Genomic DNA, 22842 nt, shown 5'->3' with positions numbered 1-22842 from the left:
ACCAAAGTTGTCTAACTGGTTGTTGTTTTTTTTCCAACGATGCTTGCAGATGACAAACTGTTGCGGCAGTGGTATAAACCAAATAAAATGTCCCTCCAAATTTAGTTACACAATACGATTTCAATATTAGCCATTTTTTGCAGAATATAATTATATACACAATTCTAAAATAAGCTTCTAGGATTCATTTTCTGAATCTTCAGGTACAGACCTTCTGGTGTCCCCGGCAGAATCTCTGCGAGGCTGTCGTTCTGAAGCAAGTTGCTGTCCTGCTTTGCATCCTGTGAGGGTCCATCCCTGGCATCTGCAGACAGTGGGACTGAATCGGCAGGCACGATTCCAAGCTCAGGTTGGTTCGTTGAGAGGCTGGTGGGGCTGGAGAGAGGCAGGGAATGAGAGGAGGGACTCCAGCGGGGCACATGAGTGAGCCCCTCATCATCCAGCTCCTTTAGGTAGTATTCTATGATTTCTTTTCCCTGTTAGAAGGAAGGAAAACAAGTGTGAGAATACCGAAAAACATGATCTACATGTGTTTTTATTCAACCAAGAAAGGCCATGTAGCGTTTAGCATTTTCCAACTAAAGCGTCATTTTAAACTGAAGCATCAGCTAATGAAAACAGAAGGAAAAAATGAAAGGACTGTATTCTACATTGTTCATTAATGAAGGTGGATGACTCACTGGGTTCACAACAAAAGAGCCCTGTCCAGTCTAAAAGTTTACACAAGCTTATTTATGCAATTACAGTGTGAGATGGACTGAGTCATGTTCCAGAAACATCTAACCTCGTAGGACAGAGTGAGATCTGAATAATTCATAACGCAGTCATTGTGTTGTTTAATGTTACTGTGCATCGGTACATTCACACATAAATGACGGGATGAAACAATAAGCACACACAAACACACCTTTTTGATACTGCTGGCATACTGCTTCATAGCAATCTTTTCCACGGTGCTCTCAAAGCCGAAGAAGGACTTGATGTCCAGACTGGCGGTTTGCTCAAAACACGTCCAGTCTTCATTCTCCGGGTGGACCTGGACACACACACACACACACACACACACACACACACACATTATATTAAAGCTGTAAGCAACACAGAACCGCATAACCATGTTACTATGGTAACCATACACCCAGCTTCATTACATGATGACGCACAAAGAAAGCAATTTTCACACAGAGCACTGTGAGTGGGAGTCTGTGTGTCAGTCTGTCCATGTTAAAATTAGCCAGCATTTCACACATGAACAGTCATGAAGCTTGAAATACACACATTTCCCTCAGTGCTGTGTGAAGGTCATCTTCGGCAATAGCAAAAATCATTCTACAATCATGCTCGGCAACTGGAATTTATTTCTTTTTGAAGTTATGGCTTTTTGAAGTTATTAAAGTGAGTGGGAGAGAAACTCAACATTAGTTTCTGTGGGTCAGGGACATAAAAAAAACATAAACATAAGCATAAACAAACTCATCAAATTCAGTGACTTGAATAATTTTATATTTGTCCGCTAGACTTTTATGCACAATCCTTAAAGTGTTGTTTTCAGGCCAAACTGCAGTAGTAAGGACTGGCTGGCCAGTATATAGCACTCTACACTGCATATATCTTAGATCTATGATGGTTCTAGAAGGATTTGTTAGGATGACACTTGAATCAAAATGACATTTTTGTTGAAATACATTTAAAAATGTTTTTTGTCACAAGCTACAATATCAGTAAATAAAGAGTCACACGCTTCTAAAGCCATAATGATGGTAACGTGTTCACCCTTGACTACCAAAATATTTCATCTTTAGCCCGGTCCATTAGCTCAGTCTAACAGCACTGTCCATCCTGGTTACTGTTATCACAGCATGTTAAAGTACACAGTATAAGCCTCTGTTTGGCCTTAGACCTAAAATTAGCACTCCAGTTGGTTGGAGGCTAACTCAATGTGCTTGACCTCATTAACTCAGCACACATGCATTCATAAATAAGCTCATCTGGAGTCACAGTTTCGCATAGTGCAGAAAGAAAGTAAAGAGATGCTGGTTTCATTTCAGTATTTTGTGAGTAACCAAGCAGAATGCAGACGACTAAATAATTCACAAGGAAAGATGGGCCGAGACAAACAGAAGCAGGCTCAGTGGTAGTCCAATCATGGATGCAGGGAAGAGATTAAAGGAGGCACAAACATCAACATGGCTGTGCTGGTGGCAGCTTGCCATTCAGCAGGTGAACAACAGCGTTACAGAACATGTCAGTGTTTGCTCATTTGTCTGTATGCACAAGTCAGCCTAAATAGCCAAACGGGTTGAGCGTGTCACACTGCCAGGATCTGGGTTTTAGTTTGCCTCTGTAAAACCTGCCCCAGGAATACACACTTTCATGTTACAGCCTGCTTTGTATAATTTATACACACTTCTCCCACCTTAAAATGAATATGTTACTTTAAACCAGGAAATGGTAATGTAAATTGGTTGCAATGTACCTTGGCTGTACAGGACCAACAAAAAAAGTGGACACAAGGTTCTGGTACACGTGGATTAAAGAATCCTTGCAGTTATTTTTAGATCACTCTGGAAGCCCCATATTGATCACCTGTACAATCCTCAAACGTCTGTTTTCTGAACTAACTCAGTGTTTGTGGTAAGGATCAGTACTGGTCATGAAAGACATTTTCTTGAGCATTTTTCCAGCAGTTTCAGTGAAAGGGTTGAGTTTCTATGCCAGAAGTTAGCATGCTAGGTGTAGAGCAAAACCAGGAGAGTGGATTCTACTTAAAGATAAAAACAGCAGCTGCACTGAAACAAGTGAGAAATGACTTTCATTAAAATTAGTGAGGGATTTTAACAGTTTGCTCTTTGCTTGAAATGTCTATTGCTGATAGTAAGGGGCGATCGTGGCTCAAGAGTTGGGCGATCGTGGCTCAAGAGTTGGGAGTTCGCCTTGTAATCGGAAGGTTGCCGGTTCGAGCCCCGGCTTGGACAGTCTTGGTCGTTGTGTCCTTGGGCAAGACACTTCACCCGTTGCCTACTGGTGGTGGTCAGAGGGCCCGGTGGCGCCAGTGTCCGGCAGCCTCGCCTCTGTCAGTGCGCCCCAGGGTGGCTGTGGCTACAATGTAGCTTGCCATCACCAGTGTGTGAATGTGTGTGTGAATGGGTGGATGACTGGATATGTAAAGCGCTTTGGGGTCCTTAGGGACTAGTGGCTGTAGCTCAGGTGGCAGAGCAGGTCAGCCACTAATCAGAAGGTCGGTGGTTCGATCCCAGGCTGCCTCCTGGCTGCATGCCAAATATCCTTGGGCAAGATACTAACCCCATGTTTGCCTACTGGTGGTGGTCAGAGGGCCCGGTGGCGCCAGTGTCCGGCAGCCTCGCCTCTGTCAGTGCGCCCCAGGGCAGCTGTGGCTACAATGTAGCTTGCCATCGCCGGTGTGTGAATGGGTGAATGACTGAATGTAGTGTAAAGCGCTTTGGGGTCCTTAGGGACTAGAAAAGCGCTATACAAATGCAATGCAGGCCATAGTAAAGCGCTATATAAATACAGGCCATTTACAGGCCATAGTATGCTACATACCGAATAGCAGCATGTCTCGTGGACGACAACCCTGTTGGAGAAGGTCTCATTGTGGGACTCAATGTGCAGAGTCCTCTCCTTTCGGTTCAGCGTGTTTTTCTGGATGAAGTAGACATAGTCTACACCTGCAATCTGTAAACAATAGAACTTGTATTATAAATGCAACTGGCATGAAACACAGACACTGAAAATAAAAGATAAAACTACCTTTGCAAAAATTAACACTAATACATTCTGTAAAAGAAAACAATCATGGCGAGTACGGAAATGTATTGTTCTCAAAACAATATTAAAAGTCATTAGTAAAGCATTAAAGCTATATTTATGATACTCAATTGCTGGAAATCTAAAGTACAACAAACCCTTTTGAGAAGGCGTGGGGCATCCACATCCAGGGCACAGCGGCGCTCAATCTTCTGGGTGGAACCATCCTCACTGGTCTCCTCATTCACAACGTCACTCGCCACAAACATGGGGATGAGGTGACAAGTAGGGAAGCGGCGCTCATAAGCCTGAGAAAGAGAAGAGGAAATGCAAAGCCTGTTAACACCAGAGCTTTTAAGCTGGAAACACATTTTTAGATTTCCAAGGATAATTCCAGTCTGCTGACTCGTTAATTTTCAGAAGTGTTTTTCCTTTGTTGTTCTCCAAACTGACATCTAGACATGATTAGTCAACAGAAGCCTGACTTAAATAGAAAACCCGAAGGGCTTATCTCTTGCCTACAGATTTGACATATTCATACACCGGCACGTTTAGAGATTAAGGTTCGTTAGTCGACAGTGCCTGACATCTATTATAGGGCTCATGGTATATCAAAATCTGTTGAATATTTTTTTTATCTTAACTAGAGATATTTGACTGGCTTATAAACAGCAGTTTGGAAAGAGAACAGCACTAATGCTTGTTTCAAATTAAACAACTGAGGCTCAGGAAAACTTCAGCAACAATGGCACCAGCCAGTTTACATGAACTCCATTAGAAAACACTTCATGTATTCTAAAAGGGAGGAATTTAAATAGGTGGGACGGGTAGAGCAGAGGTGAGAGGCTAAATAAAGCTCCTTCAACTTTGTACACTTTCAAACTTCTTACTTGAGCTGAACCACAGTGGCATCAAAGCAAATGAAGCGCTTTTCAGTTGTTTTACAACAAAGGGTTGAACACACAATAGCAGTTTTTGTACTTGAACACAACACCGGCTCCATAATGCGTTTAGTCATAAATGCAAAACACAGGCAAATTCAGCTCTATTGCAGGGGCCGGCCAGCTGTTATACAACTGAATCTGCTGGCACAAAGTGCAGGAACATTACTTCTTTTTCTATCGTCAACATTCATCCATCTTAGATATGATTACTGTGGTTGCGCAAGGAGCAAGTCCAAACAGACGACTGGAAAGGCAAGTCTAAAATAAAAACAGTGATCTTCCAGATAACTTGTGCTGGAGACAGTCCAAGTTTATCACAACATTGCACTAGCCTGAAACTCCCTTGTCACGTATCCTACTAACGTGATATTTCCTCTTTTGTACTGTCTGAAACTGGATCCTGAAATTTAATTCCCTAAAATATGAATGGGAGCATTTATCTATGACTCAAAGAGCACACACACACACACACACACACACACACACACACACACACACACACACACACACACACACACACACACACACACACACACACACACACACAGAAGGAAAGAAAGAACCAAAAACAAAGGGAAAACACAATGTCGGGAATGTGGTGGTGCAAACCTATCCACAGCATGTTTACCGTTTCATAAAGACATGGCCCGTAGGTTTCAAAATATCCAAGCATAGAGTGAAATTCAAGTCTGTAGACAAACTTTACAAGATCAACTGGAAGATCAACTGCTGCTCACAAGACTTTTGAGGTTGGTGGAGTTGGATGTCAGCTGAATCTCTGACAAAAGGAGCTTTATTTTGTGGAGCAAAGGACAACCAGTAACCCTGAGGTCCTTTGAAAACCATAGAACAGCAAATTGGTGTGAAATAGGCTTTAAATTCAAGCTCACGTTTAACATTCTTAAAACACTGAGCCATTTGCTTTCGAAATTCACTATTAAAATATTTGTCTTTTCTATATTTAAAAATATAAAAAATACAAAAGAGGAGGTTTTGAATGTTTAGTATGGCGAGTAACAGCAGTTTTGTGTTGGAGGAGGCAGCCAGTGGGGTTCAGGAGCTCCTGGCATTCCTGTGAGGAGCTGCCCACCGTGCACTGACTGCATGAATGCTGAGCTCTGTTTTTCAGCCCCAATGCTCTGGAACACTGGGGGTTTGGTTTTTGTCCTGCCGTCAGCACAACATCACTGACTGTAAATGTCAATTTCATCCCTTTAAAAAAGAAAAAGAAAAGAAAAAAAGAAAAGAAAAAAATCATACGTCAACAAAGTCAACCACAAATGTCACGTCTTCACAAACAGCACTAGGTTTCATTCCAACGACAGGCTTAGATCCTGTATGGTTCAGATCATTCAGCAAACCATGAAGAGGAATACGTTTTCTTCAGAGCCTTCACTTCATGCGGAAACAAACCAGCTTTTAACTGCTTTGTGTTCCCAAAATAGCCAGGCTGTTGTACTATTAAAAACAGGAAACAGGGTCGTGATTCTAGGTTATTCCTGAAAACATTTTTTCTTTTTTCCTTCTGGGTAAGTCGGGGCTTTTCAAACCTTGTCTTAACTCAAGGCTCACTGAGGGACATTCAGGCCTGGATTTATCTGTGAAAAAAAATACAATAGTTTTGAAATCAGACACCATCCTAAATTAAATCAGCACCTGGATATTGCATGTGAGCGCATAGACGGTGCAAAAAATAGTTCCAGCGTCCACGGCTAAAAAAAAAAAAAAAGAGTCAAAATAAAAAAGCAATCACTTTGGCTCCAAGACCGTACAGGCTGATAAGGAAAGACCCTCTCTTTGCGACTTCAATAAATACATCACTGATGAGTTGTTAATTTCAGGTCATGAAATGAATCATGAAGTTCGTTTTGTAAATTACAATTATTAGAATCAGAAGAAAGGATTACCCTGGTGTGCTTATTGGCAAATCACAAGTCATCAGACAATGAGTGCACGGTGACTTCTGTCTCAGTCAAATCCACCGTTCGCTCATAAAGTCCAGCTTCAAACACCAAGATGGCAATAACAAATGTGAAGGTTTCAAAAACAGATAGGCCAGTGGTCTATTATGGCAACTCTCTTTTCTACTGCCCATGTGTAAAAGCACTTCAGCTCGCCTAGCATAGAGCTCCATATCACACTTTCACATGGTCCAACAAAGGTTCCAGGACTCTTCAAGGTGGCCAATTTTCTCTCAGTAGAAATCCTCAAATTCTAAATACCTCCTTGGCTTGTTTGGCACCATGATAGCATCTTAGCTCAAGCTGATGGTTCTTGACTGCTAAAAGCATGAAACAACAGGGCTTCTTTTCTATTGGTTGTTAGCCATTTGCTGCACAGAAGAAAGTGACTCCACTAGTGTGAGTAAATTCACTTCTGTGCGCAGTTATGCATCGCAATAATAATAATAATAATAATAATAATAACAACAACAATAATGTGTGGCTAACACAAAAAAAGAAAAAAAATCACATACTTAAACAGAAAGCCAGTAATACACTGAATATTTTGGACACTGGTGCAACTATAAATAATTAAAGATTTTACCATGACCAATGAGATGCAGGACTGAAAATAAAAACTTTAGGCAAAGGCCAAAACATCTTCTTCTAGAACCAGTGCCTGAGGTTATCAAACACTACAGCTTATCTCGGATGTGCCAACTCACCACATGATGCATCATGTTACGATTGGCTCTCCACGCATGACTCAAATGACAGCTAAATGCACATGTGTGCCAGCATGAAGTAAACATCCAGGCTATTTGGCATTTATCCTGATGATTACTCTGCTCTACATTAACCTACAATCGAAAGCTAACAAATAGTTTGGCTTCTGTTATTCCATTAAAGGGGACTGAAAAAGCTTTTCTATATATTTTTGCAACGCTGTTATAGCGGTGGACACTTATATTAAATATTGTTAAAGTTTTGGTTAAAGTAGTTTCAGTGTATCTACTTGTAATCCCTGAGACAATAGATTGGGCTTCTCTTGTCCAGTGTTCCGGTAAAAGATAAGAGGCTTTCCTAGATGTTTCAATTGAGTGTATAAAAACAATGTATAACCATCAACATGATGCGTGTTTTATTAAAGCTGATACCTGCAGCACTTGAAATCCAAACCCAGAAGTTTTCTGTAAGAAAACAAACCAGCCGGAACAAGACAAACATTTTCCCGCCCTCGATTGAGTCACTGAAATAAAAAGCAGGCACTGATGACACATCAAGCCAAACATACATGGCAACCAAACTCCACCACTGTAAATATTCATTTGCCCTTTGCCAATACTCTTTCCTGGAACATAACAGAACAAAATATTTCCAAGTTTCCAGACTCCAGGTATTTTAAAGAACAGGTTTAAGGACACCCTCCTCCACCAGCTTCCACGGTTTAGAGAATCAGACATACCTCAAGTGGCCAAACCCTGAGTAATGGTTCCTGGAATTTGTTTGTTCTTTCCAGGAGTGAATGAGAGAAAATATATAACAATATACTGTTACTTACATCCTTCCTGCATACACAAAACAGTTTCTCCTTTGGAGAAAAACAGCAGTGTTGATTAAGGCACGGGTCTGGAAAATAAAGCTAATCCTGCACAGGAAGGGAGATTCAGGAAGTTCCAAGAGTTCTGGGGAGTACACAATCAACTTTAAGACTACAAAGGACCACATAGTGCGTGTGTGTAATATAATACCAGGCAAGAAGTAGTAGTTCTGGCAGGTAGCCCAGCTATTATCTGGCCTTTAATGGTGGGATATAGAAAAAAAAAAGAAAAGACAAAAAAAACCCTTAAATATAGCTGCAAATCCAATCCAAACAAATTCAGGAAAAAAGTCCAAGTAGTTAACCACCTGACTAATCTGCCTTTGTTGTTGTCTTATTTCTTTTATTTGGCTCCAGTTCCTCAAACAATTTTATCTATTTGGCACATAAACATCAGGAAAAAAAATTCCCAAAATATCTTCAACAATCAAATTACAAGCGACTGTGCAGAAGCGCTGAAGAGGTGTTTTGACATCTGACCCATTTTATGCCCAGTGTGCATAGTTTCGGATTGCTGAAAATGAATAGCTAACTTAGCACATCTTTACCTTTACTGACCTAGGTCGATCGGAGATGTAAGATTAAAACAATACTGCTAAACAGAATCATGTTATATCTTGTTACAGTATGTTGTTAGCGTCAGGAACAATTTAATAAATTCAAGCCTGAAAGTTTTGCAGCACATAAAACCTTTATTTTCTGCACAAACTGACTACTGCCTCTGACCGTTTAAGACCGTTCGGATGCATTTACACCAGAGAGAGATTCGCTTTCTCCTCTTATCAGCAGTGAGATCTCTACCTACACAGATATGCAGTTCAATCTGTGCAACACAGACTGTACATGCAGCAGGTGGATAGTGCCATGTTAAATCTCTCAACCCCCACACAATAAAAGCTGCTGAGTCTAACAACTTTTCTAGCAGAAACCACGCATAAGTATCAAGGGTGGCAGAAAATGACCTAGTTTTGCTCTTAAGATTGGAAAAGAAACACGACTGGGAACATTTAGCGCAAAAACATCAGCACTATCACTTTATCTGCCAGCGAAAGCCCAGGTGCAGACTAGAGGACATGTTGATGACATAGAGTCACGTTCTTAGCCACAACATAAGAAAATGCTTAGTACTGAACTGGATGAAAAGACATAAATTAACCAACTGGCTAATATATTTTTTATAGCTCTGGCACGATGTTTCTAACTACTTAAGTCTCTAATTTAAAATAAATAAATAAATAAATAAATAAATAAATAAATAAAGGTAAATTACAGATGATAGCAAGCAAGAGCTAATTTCCTGTTAAATGTTTTAGTGTATCGGATTTCATCAAGCTTTCAGGGCTTAGCGACCAGTTTTTGGTTGACACCATTTTCTTTTAGCTGCCAGATTTTACATGGCTTAATCCCACTTCTTGGGTGTTCTGCGTCTTAGATAAAAATGGCACCTTGTCAATCCTGAGAGACACTAGGGTCAATCTGCTAAAGACTAAGTCGAAAATGCTTGGCCTGTAGGTCTCTGGGGACTAACACTAATCAGAGAACACTTCCAGCTTCCTCGGCAGTAGTGTCACATCTCTGGAGCTTATGAAAATGGTTGTGTAACAGAGACGACAGTCGCTCAAGGGTCAGACTCGGCTATTTTTAATAGCTGTCTGGGAAAATGGGAACATTTTCGTTGAGGAGGTGGGGCACGGTGGGGGGCTGCATTATTAAGATTAAGATACTTGATTACGACAGATTAGAGACAATGTCAAAACAAACCAGCACACACAGCACAGCAAAGCTGACACACAGCAGCTAATCTGGCTGCGCTGCCTCAGAGGAAATTCACAAGAACCACTTTAATGTTTTATTCACAGGGCCATTCAAGCGTACACACAGTAAACTGTGGCTCTTTTCCTCTTCAGTTACAATGACTAACACAGTTTTTTCTTCTGTCATTTCTGTGTATTTAAGTCACGCTTATGAGGCCCACTCTCAAAAGGTTTCCTCTTAAAGACCCGATACATGTTGCATAACAAACACCACCCTTGACGTAAGACAAACAAAACCTGGTTTTGTGTGAGGGCTGCTGGCACGGGTGTGACGTTGGTTAGCCTGTATTTGGTAGCAAAAATCATTAAGGGTTCCCTCCCACCACCCCAGGCTATCCGGGGTTTGACCCGTTATGGACGTCATTATATAGCGGTGGACATCACATCCTAGCCCAGAACCGTGTTTTTTACTTTTGTTTGACATTGCCCACCACATCCATATATATTTAAATTGGGGTGGTCGTGTTATGTTTGCCGCTCCTTGCAAAGAGGATACCAAAAACCATTTGAATGAAAGCCATTAAGGATGCAGATGAGTGTTCCAGTTGTGGCTATTACTGGGCACTGACGAAATGCCAGTGCTGCCAAATGACAGATAACGTCATGTTCATTCATGAGACAAGTTTTCAATGAAACCCAAAACCTGCCCCTGAAAATAATGGCCCTGACGCACAAGACCTTGCTGACTTGCGTTTATATAATTTGAGGTGACTAGGTGACGGAGAATGAAGTAGGAAGAATGGAAAATGGAAACAGGGGAAAAAAGAAATCCTGATTTTACTTCAGAGAGCAAAGCTTAAGCTAAAACTGGGTCATTACCAAAGAGGAAAGTTACGAAAGAGGCAGCCTGAAAATTGTGGGTTTCTTCTTGCAAACTCAGCCACAGGGGATGCTGGAAAAAAAATGTCAATGTAAAATATATTTAAAAATCATTTTCTCTGATAAATACTTTACATCCAATAAATCAGAGTGTGCATTAGGGATGCACAGATTAGAGATAATAGCTAACAGAAGCTTAATTTTTTTTGTAGTAAAACCAAGGTGAGAATCTCTTTCATGTCTGCAATGTGATTGCTTTTAAATCTTTCAGTTTATTTAGAAACATCAAAGTACAGGAAGCTCAGAAAGCAAGAAAGAAAGAAAGAGAAAGAAGATTATGATTAGTTATGATTGGAATTTAGAGTAAATTTCACTTTCACCTTAGAGATTTTATACCATTTTATCTAACATGTAAATTTGCTGAAAGGCATCACTTTCAAAATTTGATGTATGCAATAACAGGGTTTGTCGAAGCATTTTTGACTCTTACTTTAAAACCACAGGCATTTAGGTTTTAGTCTGGACTGGTATAAATTGAGACTAACGAAAACAATAACAGCCATGTTTGCTACTTGATGGGGTCTTATAACTCAACAGGTGCCTCTTTCTTGATCACAAGACAGCAATTCTGTGCATGTGAGTAATAGCTTAGATGTACAGAAGATATGTCCAGTGTATATCAATGACATTCAAGTATTGGCATAGTTTGATTTAAAATATGCTAAGTACAAGTGCGGATTTAGCCAAAAACTATGACAGCCTAAAGAGAAGCAAATTTTAAAGCTTTATTTAAAACTGTGACATCAGCTATTTCCATAGCACAGCCCAAGGAAATCAGACATTTAAATAAACAAAGCAATATACTTGAACCCTAAATTAAGGAAAATACATGCATGAAAAGCACAGAAAAAATAAAACAAAAAAGTTTATTTTTTTAATTATTATTTAGTAAAACTTTTTTTTTTTTTTTTAAAGGCCCAAACCAGTTTGGTGAAACAGAGCTTTCAGTGAGACTGGTTTAAATATGACTCACGTTACCCTTTGAATGCATATGTACAGATCGAGCATTTGAATAGTTTGTAAGAGGTCAAGTAAGTGAAAGCATTCTTGGAAACTTATCCTGCAGTTTCCTAACCTCCTCCATGAGTTCAGTCTCCGATGCTGATGAAGATTTTGTTTACCTTATTTTATTGCCAGGTTAAAAGTCTGAGCCTAGGTATAGTCTCATGAGGGGCAGGAGCAAGAACAAGCTGTTGACTGAAAACACAGCAGAGCCTTTGGTCCGTGCATGCCATACCACCCACTTCTCTCCTTGCAGTGATCTCACTGTGTGCATTGTAATGGCAGAACCGCCTGGAACTACCAACTCGGAGGGAGGAGGGGAAATCTGCCAAGTACACAGACCTTACATAAAGCTCCTAAATTTTTGCCGGCCTAAATAATATGCTAAACTGTATTGCCAGGGTGTGCATGCATGGCTTGTTAAATGCGTGCACGAGGGAAGAGGAACCAGCAGATGGCCATCTGTCTGTAATCAAAAACTCATCACTGTAAAAAAATAAGAAAAGCTCAGCTATAGGCATATTTTGCTTGTGTAAGAATTACTGAGACACAAATCTGTCAAGTAAGATTCAACACTGTCAACTCAGAGATACAAAAAGTGCTGAAACAATTATGTGTCAAATTATAAAAACCCCTTACTAAGACTTTTTTGTGAAATGATAATACATTTCACAACAATGTATTCCGTGTTTGGTCTACACTGAACGTTACGAGTAGACTATAACTTATGTAAAAACAATAACAGTTACCCTGACCAAAAAAAGAAATGATTTCCTACACCCATTTCTTCAGATTGCAATTAACTAAAGACATTGACCTTAAGCAGTTTGGGTGAAGACGCATTAGGTGATCAGTGTGTTCAAGTCTGATTAAATTCAATGAGCATCATTTAATTGGAGGAGCAGTAATTGTTGCAAATTGTTGGACGGGTAGACAGATATAGGAAGATTACTGTTAGCCAAATTTGATACATCAACTTTTATTTGATGAGAAATTAAATTAAAAATTCTATTAAAATTGACTGGCCCTGCATTAAAAGTAAATGGTAAATGGAGTGCTTCTTATATAGCACTTTTCTGCTCTACCTGAGAACTCAAAGTGCTTAACACAACTTGTAAAAGAGGCCCTTTTTCTATGCTTAAGTGCTTTAACACTCCTATGGATGCATCAGAGAGCATCCTGGGATTAGCATCTTGGCCCAATGATATTTGGCAGACCAACTACTGATTAGTGGATGGCCTGCTCTACCTCCTGAGCCAAAGATACCCCTATTATAATATGAAGCACACATTATTTTTAGAGGTCATTCCTCCCCCAACACAAGCACACACACACACACACACAAATCAATTTACAAGCAGCTGACTCTGAAATGAAGAGTGAAAAGATGACAAAATCTGCCTCTACCTGTGCCAACTATTTGAAGTAGAAAGCACTGCATAAAGGCTTATGAGAAATCATTAAAACTGGGTTACGGGAAACTGAAGCTTTATTAACATCCCACTTTACAGTAAAAGAAAGAAGTGCTGGCACATTATATTTATTGCTGCCATTGCTCATTCTCCTATCATGGGTGAAAGATGCAAATTAACATTTTATTAGGCAATTTCTGTAAATGCTGAAAAAACATCACCGATTTATTTTAGACATGGCTGAAATAACTGCAGTGCATGTTAAGAAAGCTAAAAGGCATTCACAGCAAGACTTCTTGGGCTATTTGTCTGTAATTTCACTGGGGGCGGGACTACTAAACATTAAAATTATGTAATTTGCAAGTGAGAAGGAGCTTTACCCAGTCCCTAAAATTATGAGGAAATATGGCAGTGAACACAAACATAATAAAAATGTTATAATATACTGTACAAATACTCCTAATGTCACATCTCTGCCACACAAATCTGAGTCACAATTTCTTGCCATACTGCAGGATGACTGCATTTTAAACAGGCAAAAGGGTCATTGTATAAGAGTATGACTGAGCGCGTTCATCTGGCAAAGGAGAGCAGGGTGGGGGAGGGAAGCTACAGGGGCAGCATCTCGACCTTGCAGCAGGAAAGAGGGTGAATGAGTGTCTTGATGATCAGTGAATGAAATCAGCGGCAGAGTTTTCTCATTGGCTCACACGGTCACATGGTGGTGCCTGATGGTCCTCGATTAATGTCGTTTGAAGCAGCACACCGGACGATAAGAGCCTCTGCCCAACGCAGGCCATAACTCTTCACTGTTTCTGGCAAACATCATCTAGTCGAGTAACTGAATTACACACTGTAGGAGTGGATGAAATACTGAATCAGAAGCGCAATGCTGAGAAAAGCTAATGATAAAGCATTTTTAAATACCTCAATAATCAAACATTTCACTAGTGCAGGCTAAATTCTGTTCTGATGCATCTCCCTTGAGATACTGTCTAAATTACCGGCATGAATGAATTTACTGTGCTCTCGTTTTCAACAGAAATATGTCATGTGAGAAAAAAGAAAGAAAGAAAACGGGTGAATTAATAAAATGACCCAATTCCTCTGTTCAACTATGACATAAAAGAAGGGCTTTTGTTATACAAGTAGATTCCTTTACATGTGAGACCATTAAGTGATAGAAGCCACAGTCAATCCTATGGCTCAAACAGGGATTAAAACAATAGACTAAAGATCAGGATGCTTCTGCAAAAAAGAAGTGGGGTGAAAAATCCTTTAACCACAACTGGTCGTAAATGGGTCAGAGCATGGTAGGATAGGACACCACCCTGGCAGAGCTGCCCTGCAACGAGCCAGGCTAGTCAGAGAGAAGGGGGACAGTAGGATGAGCCAAGTTTAGAAACACTGGCGAGGAAGCAAACACTCACTAAACAGTGTGTTGGCAAGTCTGGAAAAACGTGTTAGGAATGACCTACATCCAGACTGTGAGAGGAAGCACAAGATGCTCAAAGGATAAATCACCTGTTTGCAGGGAATTAAAAGCTATAACATTTCATTAACAACGCCTGCTTTGTTCACACTCTGCAGCACTGTTATCTCAAACATGTGGGTTGGTGGTGGTGTTATGCAACCATCAGTGGACATCCTTGAATAAAACGTTTTTATTTCCAATTTGCATAACGGAAGAAGAGACTGACTGAACTATTTCCTACATCGAATTTGAAAGCTCATCTCATGTGCCCTGTTGGCAAAGGTTTCGTGAACCAGTTTTTGAGAAAGGCCCTAAAAAAAATAAAAAAATAAAAATAAAATTAAAAAAAACAGTAAAAGGAGAGACGGTGAGAAGGAGGAAAGCAAAAATATGGGACACCAAAAGGGAAGCAAGTATTCGACTTGCACAGAGCTACTCTGGTTTTTCTTTGGGTGCACAGCAATTCTGTGCATTTACTTGATGCTTTTGCCCATTTGATAAACAAAATGTATGTATAGGCTTGAGTTAATTATGAGCCACTATATGCAAAATCCCCAAGTGTGTATTAAAAAATAAATAACATCGCACCACTCGTGTGTGTGAAGGTTCTCAGTCATCCAGGTCATCACAGTCTACGGTCCTTAGATCGCACCGCTCAGCACGTGAGAGGGGGTACTCATTTCATAAGTAGGTTTCTGTTTAAATGTCATGTGTGTCACACTGCTGGCTCTAACCCGTATATAACTAACACCAAACACTTTCGGGCATACACGAAGGGCCTCATTAAGGAGCATTAGGTACCAGCTTCACACAACAAACACCAGGTTCCGGTGTACCTTTGTGTTGTGTGTACCAGTGAAGTAAGTGTGCGATACATGCTTTCACTCTCCAACCTCAACCTTCGACTCTAACAGTGTTCGTCCCACAGAGAGAGACGAGCAAAAAAACAAAAACTGAAATTCAGAGAATCGGCCGTCACGCTGCTGTAGCCCTAGGTGACTGTATTTGTAGGTCAAGTTCAGTTTAGTAAGTAGTTAACACCATCCGGGCCCCTCATTTTCCTCTTCAGTCTCTTCCCCCCTTTCTTCTTGTGGCATCCTTTAAGACCCGCAAGTTTAGTTTACCCTGCTACCTCTCGTCCTTTGTATGATCTGTTTACAAAACTTTCTGTAATGCATTTATGCCACATTTTGACAATTGTAAAATGTCTTGTTCATATTCTGATCATCTTTAAAACAATCCAATTTCATTCTGAAGCTCACCGTGAAAACATTAATTATCTAAAGTACACTGTATCTTTTTGGTGCTCTAACTAATAAGGAGAGTTAAGTCACTAAGAAGCACGTTTCCCCCGTCGTTGCTGCCTGTAATTCCAGTAGGTATTGTACCAACATGGAACATCCTGTTTTTTCTCCACAGAAACTCTGCTGGGATTGGAGAACAGGACCAAAGCACTTTGTCTTTGTGGATTAGCCACAGACACATGTGTTTCCATGGAGCAGGTCAGGCTAACGAAGGGCTTTCATTCGTTTAATACCCTCTCTCCCTCTGTAGCATGAGTATTAATCTGGGAGCTGAGGGACTTCAGGAATAGTTATTGTCCTTTAAGCTCAACTATAACAGCACGGACTTAGTGGATAATAACTACTCCAGGGTCAGCCAAATTTTTATTTCTCCTGTGGCTGTTGAAGTCATTCTTCATCTGTGGATGTGTTCTAGAAACAACCCTCCCCGCAGGCATAAAACAGCAGCAAGGGGTGTATTGCGTTGCGTTTTTGACATTCCACTGTGACTCCCTGAGGATAAACTGGAGGCTCTGAGACTGGACTGGCGCGATAACAGCAGCAACAACTATATTTCCTGTTATTGAGATGTGGACAGAGAAACAAGGGATTGCTGTGGTCAAGGGAAATTAAAAAAAAAAAAAAAAAAAAAAAAAATGCTGATATATTTCCTTACTTCAGTAATAGAAAAACAGACCAACTTTGTGGAGAGATAAGAAGGTTATCAAGGTCAATACTAATGCACATCAATGTTTGTGTACTTTTAGACAGCTCAAACAAACCCAGTAGGCAATTGCTGATACAAAGCCACCAACTGAGCTGTGCTTTCCAACGGACAAGAGGTTTTTTGATTGAGTTACCTAAAAAAGAAGTTAATTATGTTTTATTAGGATGCATACTGAACATTTCTCACCGGTGACTCACAATTTCTTAAAAATCAGGGAGGAGAATAAAGCTGAAGCTTTTGTTACTTGCCATGTGTAGTTCTGACAAGTTTATTTGGATAATCTTTGGCAATTACACTGCAATGTGCTTCACAGCGCCAACAAAACAAATCAAAACAGGTATAACACCACTCTACGATGCACAATATTCCCTTAACAGTTACTTTCAAATGACTGATTTAAAGTCAGATTTGAACAACAACAAGCAGAGTTGGGCATGACTGCACATTTAAGGTCAACTGCATTGCATTCCAGCTCCAAAGGAGCTGCAGGAGCTGATACGTGCAATAACAGAGACACTGCAACACAAGTCACCAACACTGGGAATACTGAGAATCCATGTTCAGAAGAAGGCGCAGTAAATGCTGCAGAACAAACACAGCTAAAGGGCATCTGTGACTCGAGCCTGATTTATGCAACAGCACAATGAAGCCACAGCAGTGTTAGATAGATCTTGGAAACTCTCTGATAGCACCTGTCAGTGAGCCGAGTGGCTTCTCAGGGTTAAGAGAAGAGAGGCGGTATTTCATCTTGACAAAAAGAATGCAGCGTGTGGCTTTCAGAGGAGAACATGGAGCCTTAGTTTTTAGCTCAGTAAAAGGGTTTTCAAAGCACTAACAGTACCCAAACAACAGACTCAAGTGGACAGAAAGCACCAAATTCCTCAAAGCTAAGTGTCAAATCCCCTACCAGACCAGAAGAATAAGCCATTACTGGCAAATTTTTCAGAAGCCTCTGGCAAAAGGAACCATAAGAACGAATAGCACGGTCAATACAGGGAAATGAACAGATGTTAGTTATTTGGACATACCCTGCATAATTCCATGTAAAGCATGGGTGTAAAACTCATTGTAATCTGCGTGCCACAGAAATCCCAATTTGATTTTGAGTGGGCCACACACTACATCCATTGCATAATACCCAATAAAAAGCCCTCTAAACTGATTCTCTTTCTGTAAATATGTTTAGGTACACACAGATAACCCTAACATTTCTTTATCTTTACAAACCTGATGAGCAGTCTGACATATCTCAAGTTAAATATGTCCCAGTTTTTCCACGCTGCAAAAAATACAACTGTATGCAAGCAAATAAAAATCTGTTAGACTGGCTCCCACACTTTGTTTGACACCACGGATGTAAACCAAAAATGAAAGCGGTCCTCACACAAAGAACCTGGTCTGTGTTGGTACAGTGCATCAGAAGTAGACATCGGTGTTCATGTTGGCTTCCCACAAGCCCAGGATGTTCTTATTGCTGCATAACTGTACTGCTGTGGTGACAGACCTACTACTATAGCGGAAGTGAGAGGAGAGGTTTCACTGGGTTGAGAAAGAAAAAAAAAAAAGAGCCACCAAGGGTTGTGACGCACCATTAAGTCTGCTCTGCAGTGTCTGCAAAAACACTCACTGCAGAGAAAAGTCACAGGGAGGGGAAGAGACTCCAAATGCAAACTCAGCTTCAAACTGACTGCAATGTCCATTTTACCCCAGCAATAATTCAAATTAACAACACCGTATTGTGCATGAGTCATAATGTCACACAATACAAAATTAAAAGCTAAAGAGGTCCGCCGTCTGTTGCTGGCCTAGTTTAAAAACATCAAGGGGTTACTCCATTAGTTTTGTCCCATCTTCAAAAAGCACACGGGGTGGATTATCTGGGGCTTACAAATTACATACAAGTCAGTTTCACTATTATTACCGTTTCCCCTCTTTGGCTGCGTGTGTACAACCAGGTGTGGGTACGGGCCATCTATTTATAGCCATCTCTTTGCCTGCTGCTCAGTCCAGCCTGTGCTAAGGAGATTTAGTGTTCCTGCATCCTAGTTCTTGTCCGTGTCGAAAGCTGATTTCCATTTAAAGAAAACTGCACCTGCAGCACAACACAGTGCTGAAGGGAGGTGAAACTACAAACCAACTTCATGCAGGAATTTAAATAGATAATTAAGAAAAAAGTACATATTGCTGACGTTATCAGCACAGTAGAGCTGTTTGTCTAAAACTGGTGGTTGTATAATCAGAGCGAGTGCCTGCAAACGTGTACTGATACCACATTACTGACAAGCAGCAGCTGAGGTCAAAGCACTGCTGAGCAAAGCATCCATTGGGCTTGTTTTTACAGAGCAGTTTGCCTCATTCTTTTCTCCGTGTAAAAGCAAAGCAGGTCTCACTTAAATGACAGACCATTGCTATGACAAGTGAATCTGATTCATGTTACAGACCCAGAGTTGTCATTACACCACAGCAGTAAAAGACATTACACCATAGGGGTTTAGTCAGTTCTGTTTTCCTGTGAACAAACTCTTACATCAACCATCTCCTGCCCCTGCAGCTCTCCAGCAAGGAGAGATTAGTGAATATGTGAGACAGGCTAAATGCCAAAAAAGGGTAACAGAACAAGTCCAAATTTGAGGGATGGAGAACACAAATGGCACTAGGAACACTTCTAAGACACCCATTTAGAAAAGCGCAAAAAGAAGAGAGGAACAAGTAAATCCATTCTGTGCACTTGACACAGGCACTCGTGGCTGACAGTGTACAAAAAAACACACTAAAAGCAAAGCAGGGCAGTGAATTTTTTATGCTGCAAGCAGACTACCGGCACAAAGACTGGTGGGACTTTCAGTTTGCCATAAAAACACAGTCTTGTTGTACATTCAGCTACCAACAAGTGTGCACAGTGGTTCTACATCTTACTGAACAAATGAACAGATCTTAAACCACAAGATGACAAGCCATATGAGGCAGTCAGCTGTTTCGGGGGGCTGCATGGCCCATGAGTGTGAGTGTTCCTTGCATGGGTTTGACCTCCTAATTATCTACCAAATCTAAAGCTGAGTGGGAGGCATCATTTAGTGCCTTTTATCTGTCTCTTCACAGGATTACTTTGAAACGACCAAGTCTACGTCTGTAAAAACCTTGCGGAGAGGTCTACAAACCTTCTAAACAGGCTATTGAGGATGTTCTCTTCTAGCTACGCTACAGTTTATCGTTGCAGTTAATCATTGGCTTCTTAAAGACCGTAACACAAAACAGACTGCATGCATTTTCAATCTCTGAGCTACTCACATGCAAGGTGCATAATTCAGTGACTAACTCCAAACCTTTGAAGCAACCACCTGTGTACATTGCATAACTGCATCTATTGCATACAAAATACATGTGGACAGGTGGTAGAGCGAGTAAAGATAAAAACACTTACCGCCATCACCAGCTCAAAGGGATGCTTGTACACCCGCACAGGTGACTGGTATTTCTGCACCATGATTGGAATTATGCCAACGATCTGAACAGAAGAACATAAGATCAAAATCAATCAGCAGTGATTACAGACATTTGGGGAAGAAATCTAAGAAGCGGGGCTGTATCTGAGTCATTCTTTAGAATAACCACTTGCTAAGTGCTAAAATTACAGCATTATAGCTGCATCTGGTCCTTCAGCGAGAGGCTTGATGTGCAATTAGGATGAGCTGTGTTTTGGCTGACTGATGCCGTGATGCCGAGTGAAGCCAGGTGCTGCTGTGTGTGTGTGTTTCCTTATCTGAAGGGAACTCTCCTGACCAAGGACCTCGCTGATCAATGGATGCAGCATTTCTTACTACTTTATCACATAAGCAGTGCTGCTGCAATGGCTTATCACTGCAAACTACAGGAGTATAACTATGCTAACATCAGCTGCAGAAGCTTGGGTCAAAGCTGCACATGACAGCACTCTAACAGGGTTTTCCCTACCCATCAAAAATGTTTGTACACAACAGAGAAGCTTTGGGGTTCCAAAGGAAAATCACCAAGATGGATAAAAATATATTTTAGTCCAGTTCAGTTTTAATACAGGAAAAAAAAAATCCTGTCCATTTAAATACAAAACAGCAAGGTAAGGTAAACAACTAGAGCAGTGGTGCATATGCAGCCCAGGGTATTTCCACTTCTTTGAACTGTAACTTACAGCTGTGACATGAGGAAAACCTGAGATTTCTCCCACTGTCTAAAAAAATTGCTTAAAAAAATTTTTTAAAAAAGGATTTAACAAGTACTAACTAATGATATCTGGCATTTGTTTTTCTGAGGAGTAGGGTAAGAGGTCTTTCACATGGGCTTATAGTTGCAGTTTGTTTTTGTTTTTTTTTTTAAAGTTTGAATCTGACCCAGGAGTTCTGTTGTGTTATTTGTCAGGCCCATTTGAGACCCACAAACTGGGTGTGACACTCCTGACTTAGAGCACTAACACAGAGAGAACAGCATGAGAGTCAATTTAAATATAAAAAAAAAAAAAAGTACAGATCAGTCCTTGGATTTCATGTGTTTTTGCTCAGCGTGTTGCTACATGTCTATAACTCCTGCTATGCTTTGATGGGTATATGTCTGCAAGGAGGGGTGTGAGCCAACGTCCCTGCACTACTTAATAAAGGGATCAGGGCGGACAGACTAATAATAACCAGTCTAGGTCACACAGGATACATACTGCTACAGTATCCCTTTGCTAAACACCACATGTCTTGACGATTGCTACTGCAGTACATAATTACCGTCATGCTTCAGGATCTGTTGGCAACTTCAAAGACACAAACAAGACAATTACTTCAGAACGTGCTAATTAGGAGACTTCAGTGACCGATATGCCCGTTAAGTTTAGTACCCAACCATCTTTACTGATCGCTTCCCACTGATTTTAAGCAGCCTCTTCTCACGGTTTACTCGTTTTTGTTTTTTGTTCTAGCTTGTTTTGGTCTTCTGCTTAAAGGAACTATTTGTAACGTCACAGTTTTAACTAATCCAAAACTGACTTTTTTGTCCTCAATTTTCAACACTGTTAAAAAATATTAAACAAATATTTTTTAAAGAAAAAAAAGATGGGGATTTTGGTACTGACTCATAGTGGTTAACAGCATTTGAAACGACGGCTTGCTAGCTGCCACACAAACAGCGCTCGCTGAGACTAGCCTAACTTTATAAGTCGATATTATATTATCTTGACACACATCAAATTAACGGATCTTACCTGTGATTTAGAAAGGTAAAGAAATGTTGTTAACAGGTTGATTCTTGTCAGTGGTCGTTTCTTCTGTGAGGGCTATCCGACGGAACTCATGCCATTTCCCTCTTCGGCTCTACACTTCTCCGGCTCCAGCGGCTAACAGCAGTTAGCTTTGTTATGCTAGCTGGCCATTAAGCCGGAATATTTATCAAACCCTTTGGCGAGTCCTTCTCAGAGCCTCACAGCGACGAGCATCCCAAGATCAACAAACTAAATATCCCTTATAGCTCGCTGTTAAATCACTCCTATAAGTAGATGGTGTTTGGACACAGGAGACGGTCTCCCTCCCTCGCTGTCATGCCTGTGGTACCGTCGCTCCTCCCCGTTTTCTAAGCTCAGTTTTTTTCCACCTCTTTCATAAAACCCGCAGCGTGCCCGACCTCTTCTGTTCAAGTGAAGGACACACAGCAGAGGACAGTCAGTATTATCATTGAAATTCTGAAAACATTAAATAAAAAAAAATAATAATAAATGCTTCTCTGCTTTTACGTTTTACATTTTAGCTCTAAATATTGGGAGTTTTACGGTACAGCAGGTGAAACGAGCTGTGTTAATCTGACGGATGACGCTGCGCTGGTTGCATAAGCTGTAAATGCCCCTTATGGGCTGTGTGTGCACTGTAGTTCATGTTCTCTGCAATAAAATAATAATTCAGTTGACATGAGTTTTTATTATTATCCTGACTTGATTCTTAATTTAAAGTTTACGTAGATCGGGGTGATTAAAGAATTTTCAAAAGTGT

At 40.6% G+C, this 22842-nt stretch overlaps 1 protein-coding gene across 5 annotated transcripts in view; it reads right to left on the bottom strand.

Moving 5' to 3' along the window:
• LOC146708484 (SEC14-like protein 1) overlaps positions 1-22456 on the bottom strand; it is a 36548-nt gene extending 14092 nt beyond the window's left edge. For 2 of the 5 annotated variants that reach the window (XM_085460399.1, XM_085460397.1), the window contains exons 1-6: positions 22065-22454; positions 20268-20351; positions 3927-4076; positions 3565-3696; positions 908-1036; positions 212-476 (exon numbers count right to left, since the gene is read on the bottom strand). In XM_085460399.1, coding sequence (XP_085316525.1) covers positions 212-476; positions 908-1036; positions 3565-3696; positions 3927-4076; positions 20268-20330 — 739 coding nt within the window. In that variant the 5' untranslated portion in view covers positions 20331-20351; positions 22065-22454. Of the gene's footprint in view, positions 1-211; positions 477-907; positions 1037-3564; positions 3697-3926; positions 4077-20267; positions 20352-22064 lie in introns of all 5 variants that reach the window. The other 3 variants (XM_085460401.1, XM_085460396.1, XM_085460400.1) reach the window with 3 other exon arrangements.
• Positions 22457-22842: the final 386 nt, after the last annotated feature.

Source organism: Copadichromis virginalis, linkage group LG6 (assembly GCF_057382275.1).
Source record: "Copadichromis virginalis isolate Kocher_CV1m ecotype Utaka linkage group LG6, C_Virginalis_male_GT1.1, whole genome shotgun sequence".
In the NCBI taxonomy this organism is placed as follows: Eukaryota; Metazoa; Chordata; class Actinopteri; order Cichliformes; family Cichlidae; genus Copadichromis; species Copadichromis virginalis.
This window is presented reverse-complemented; position numbering and strand designations above follow the sequence as displayed.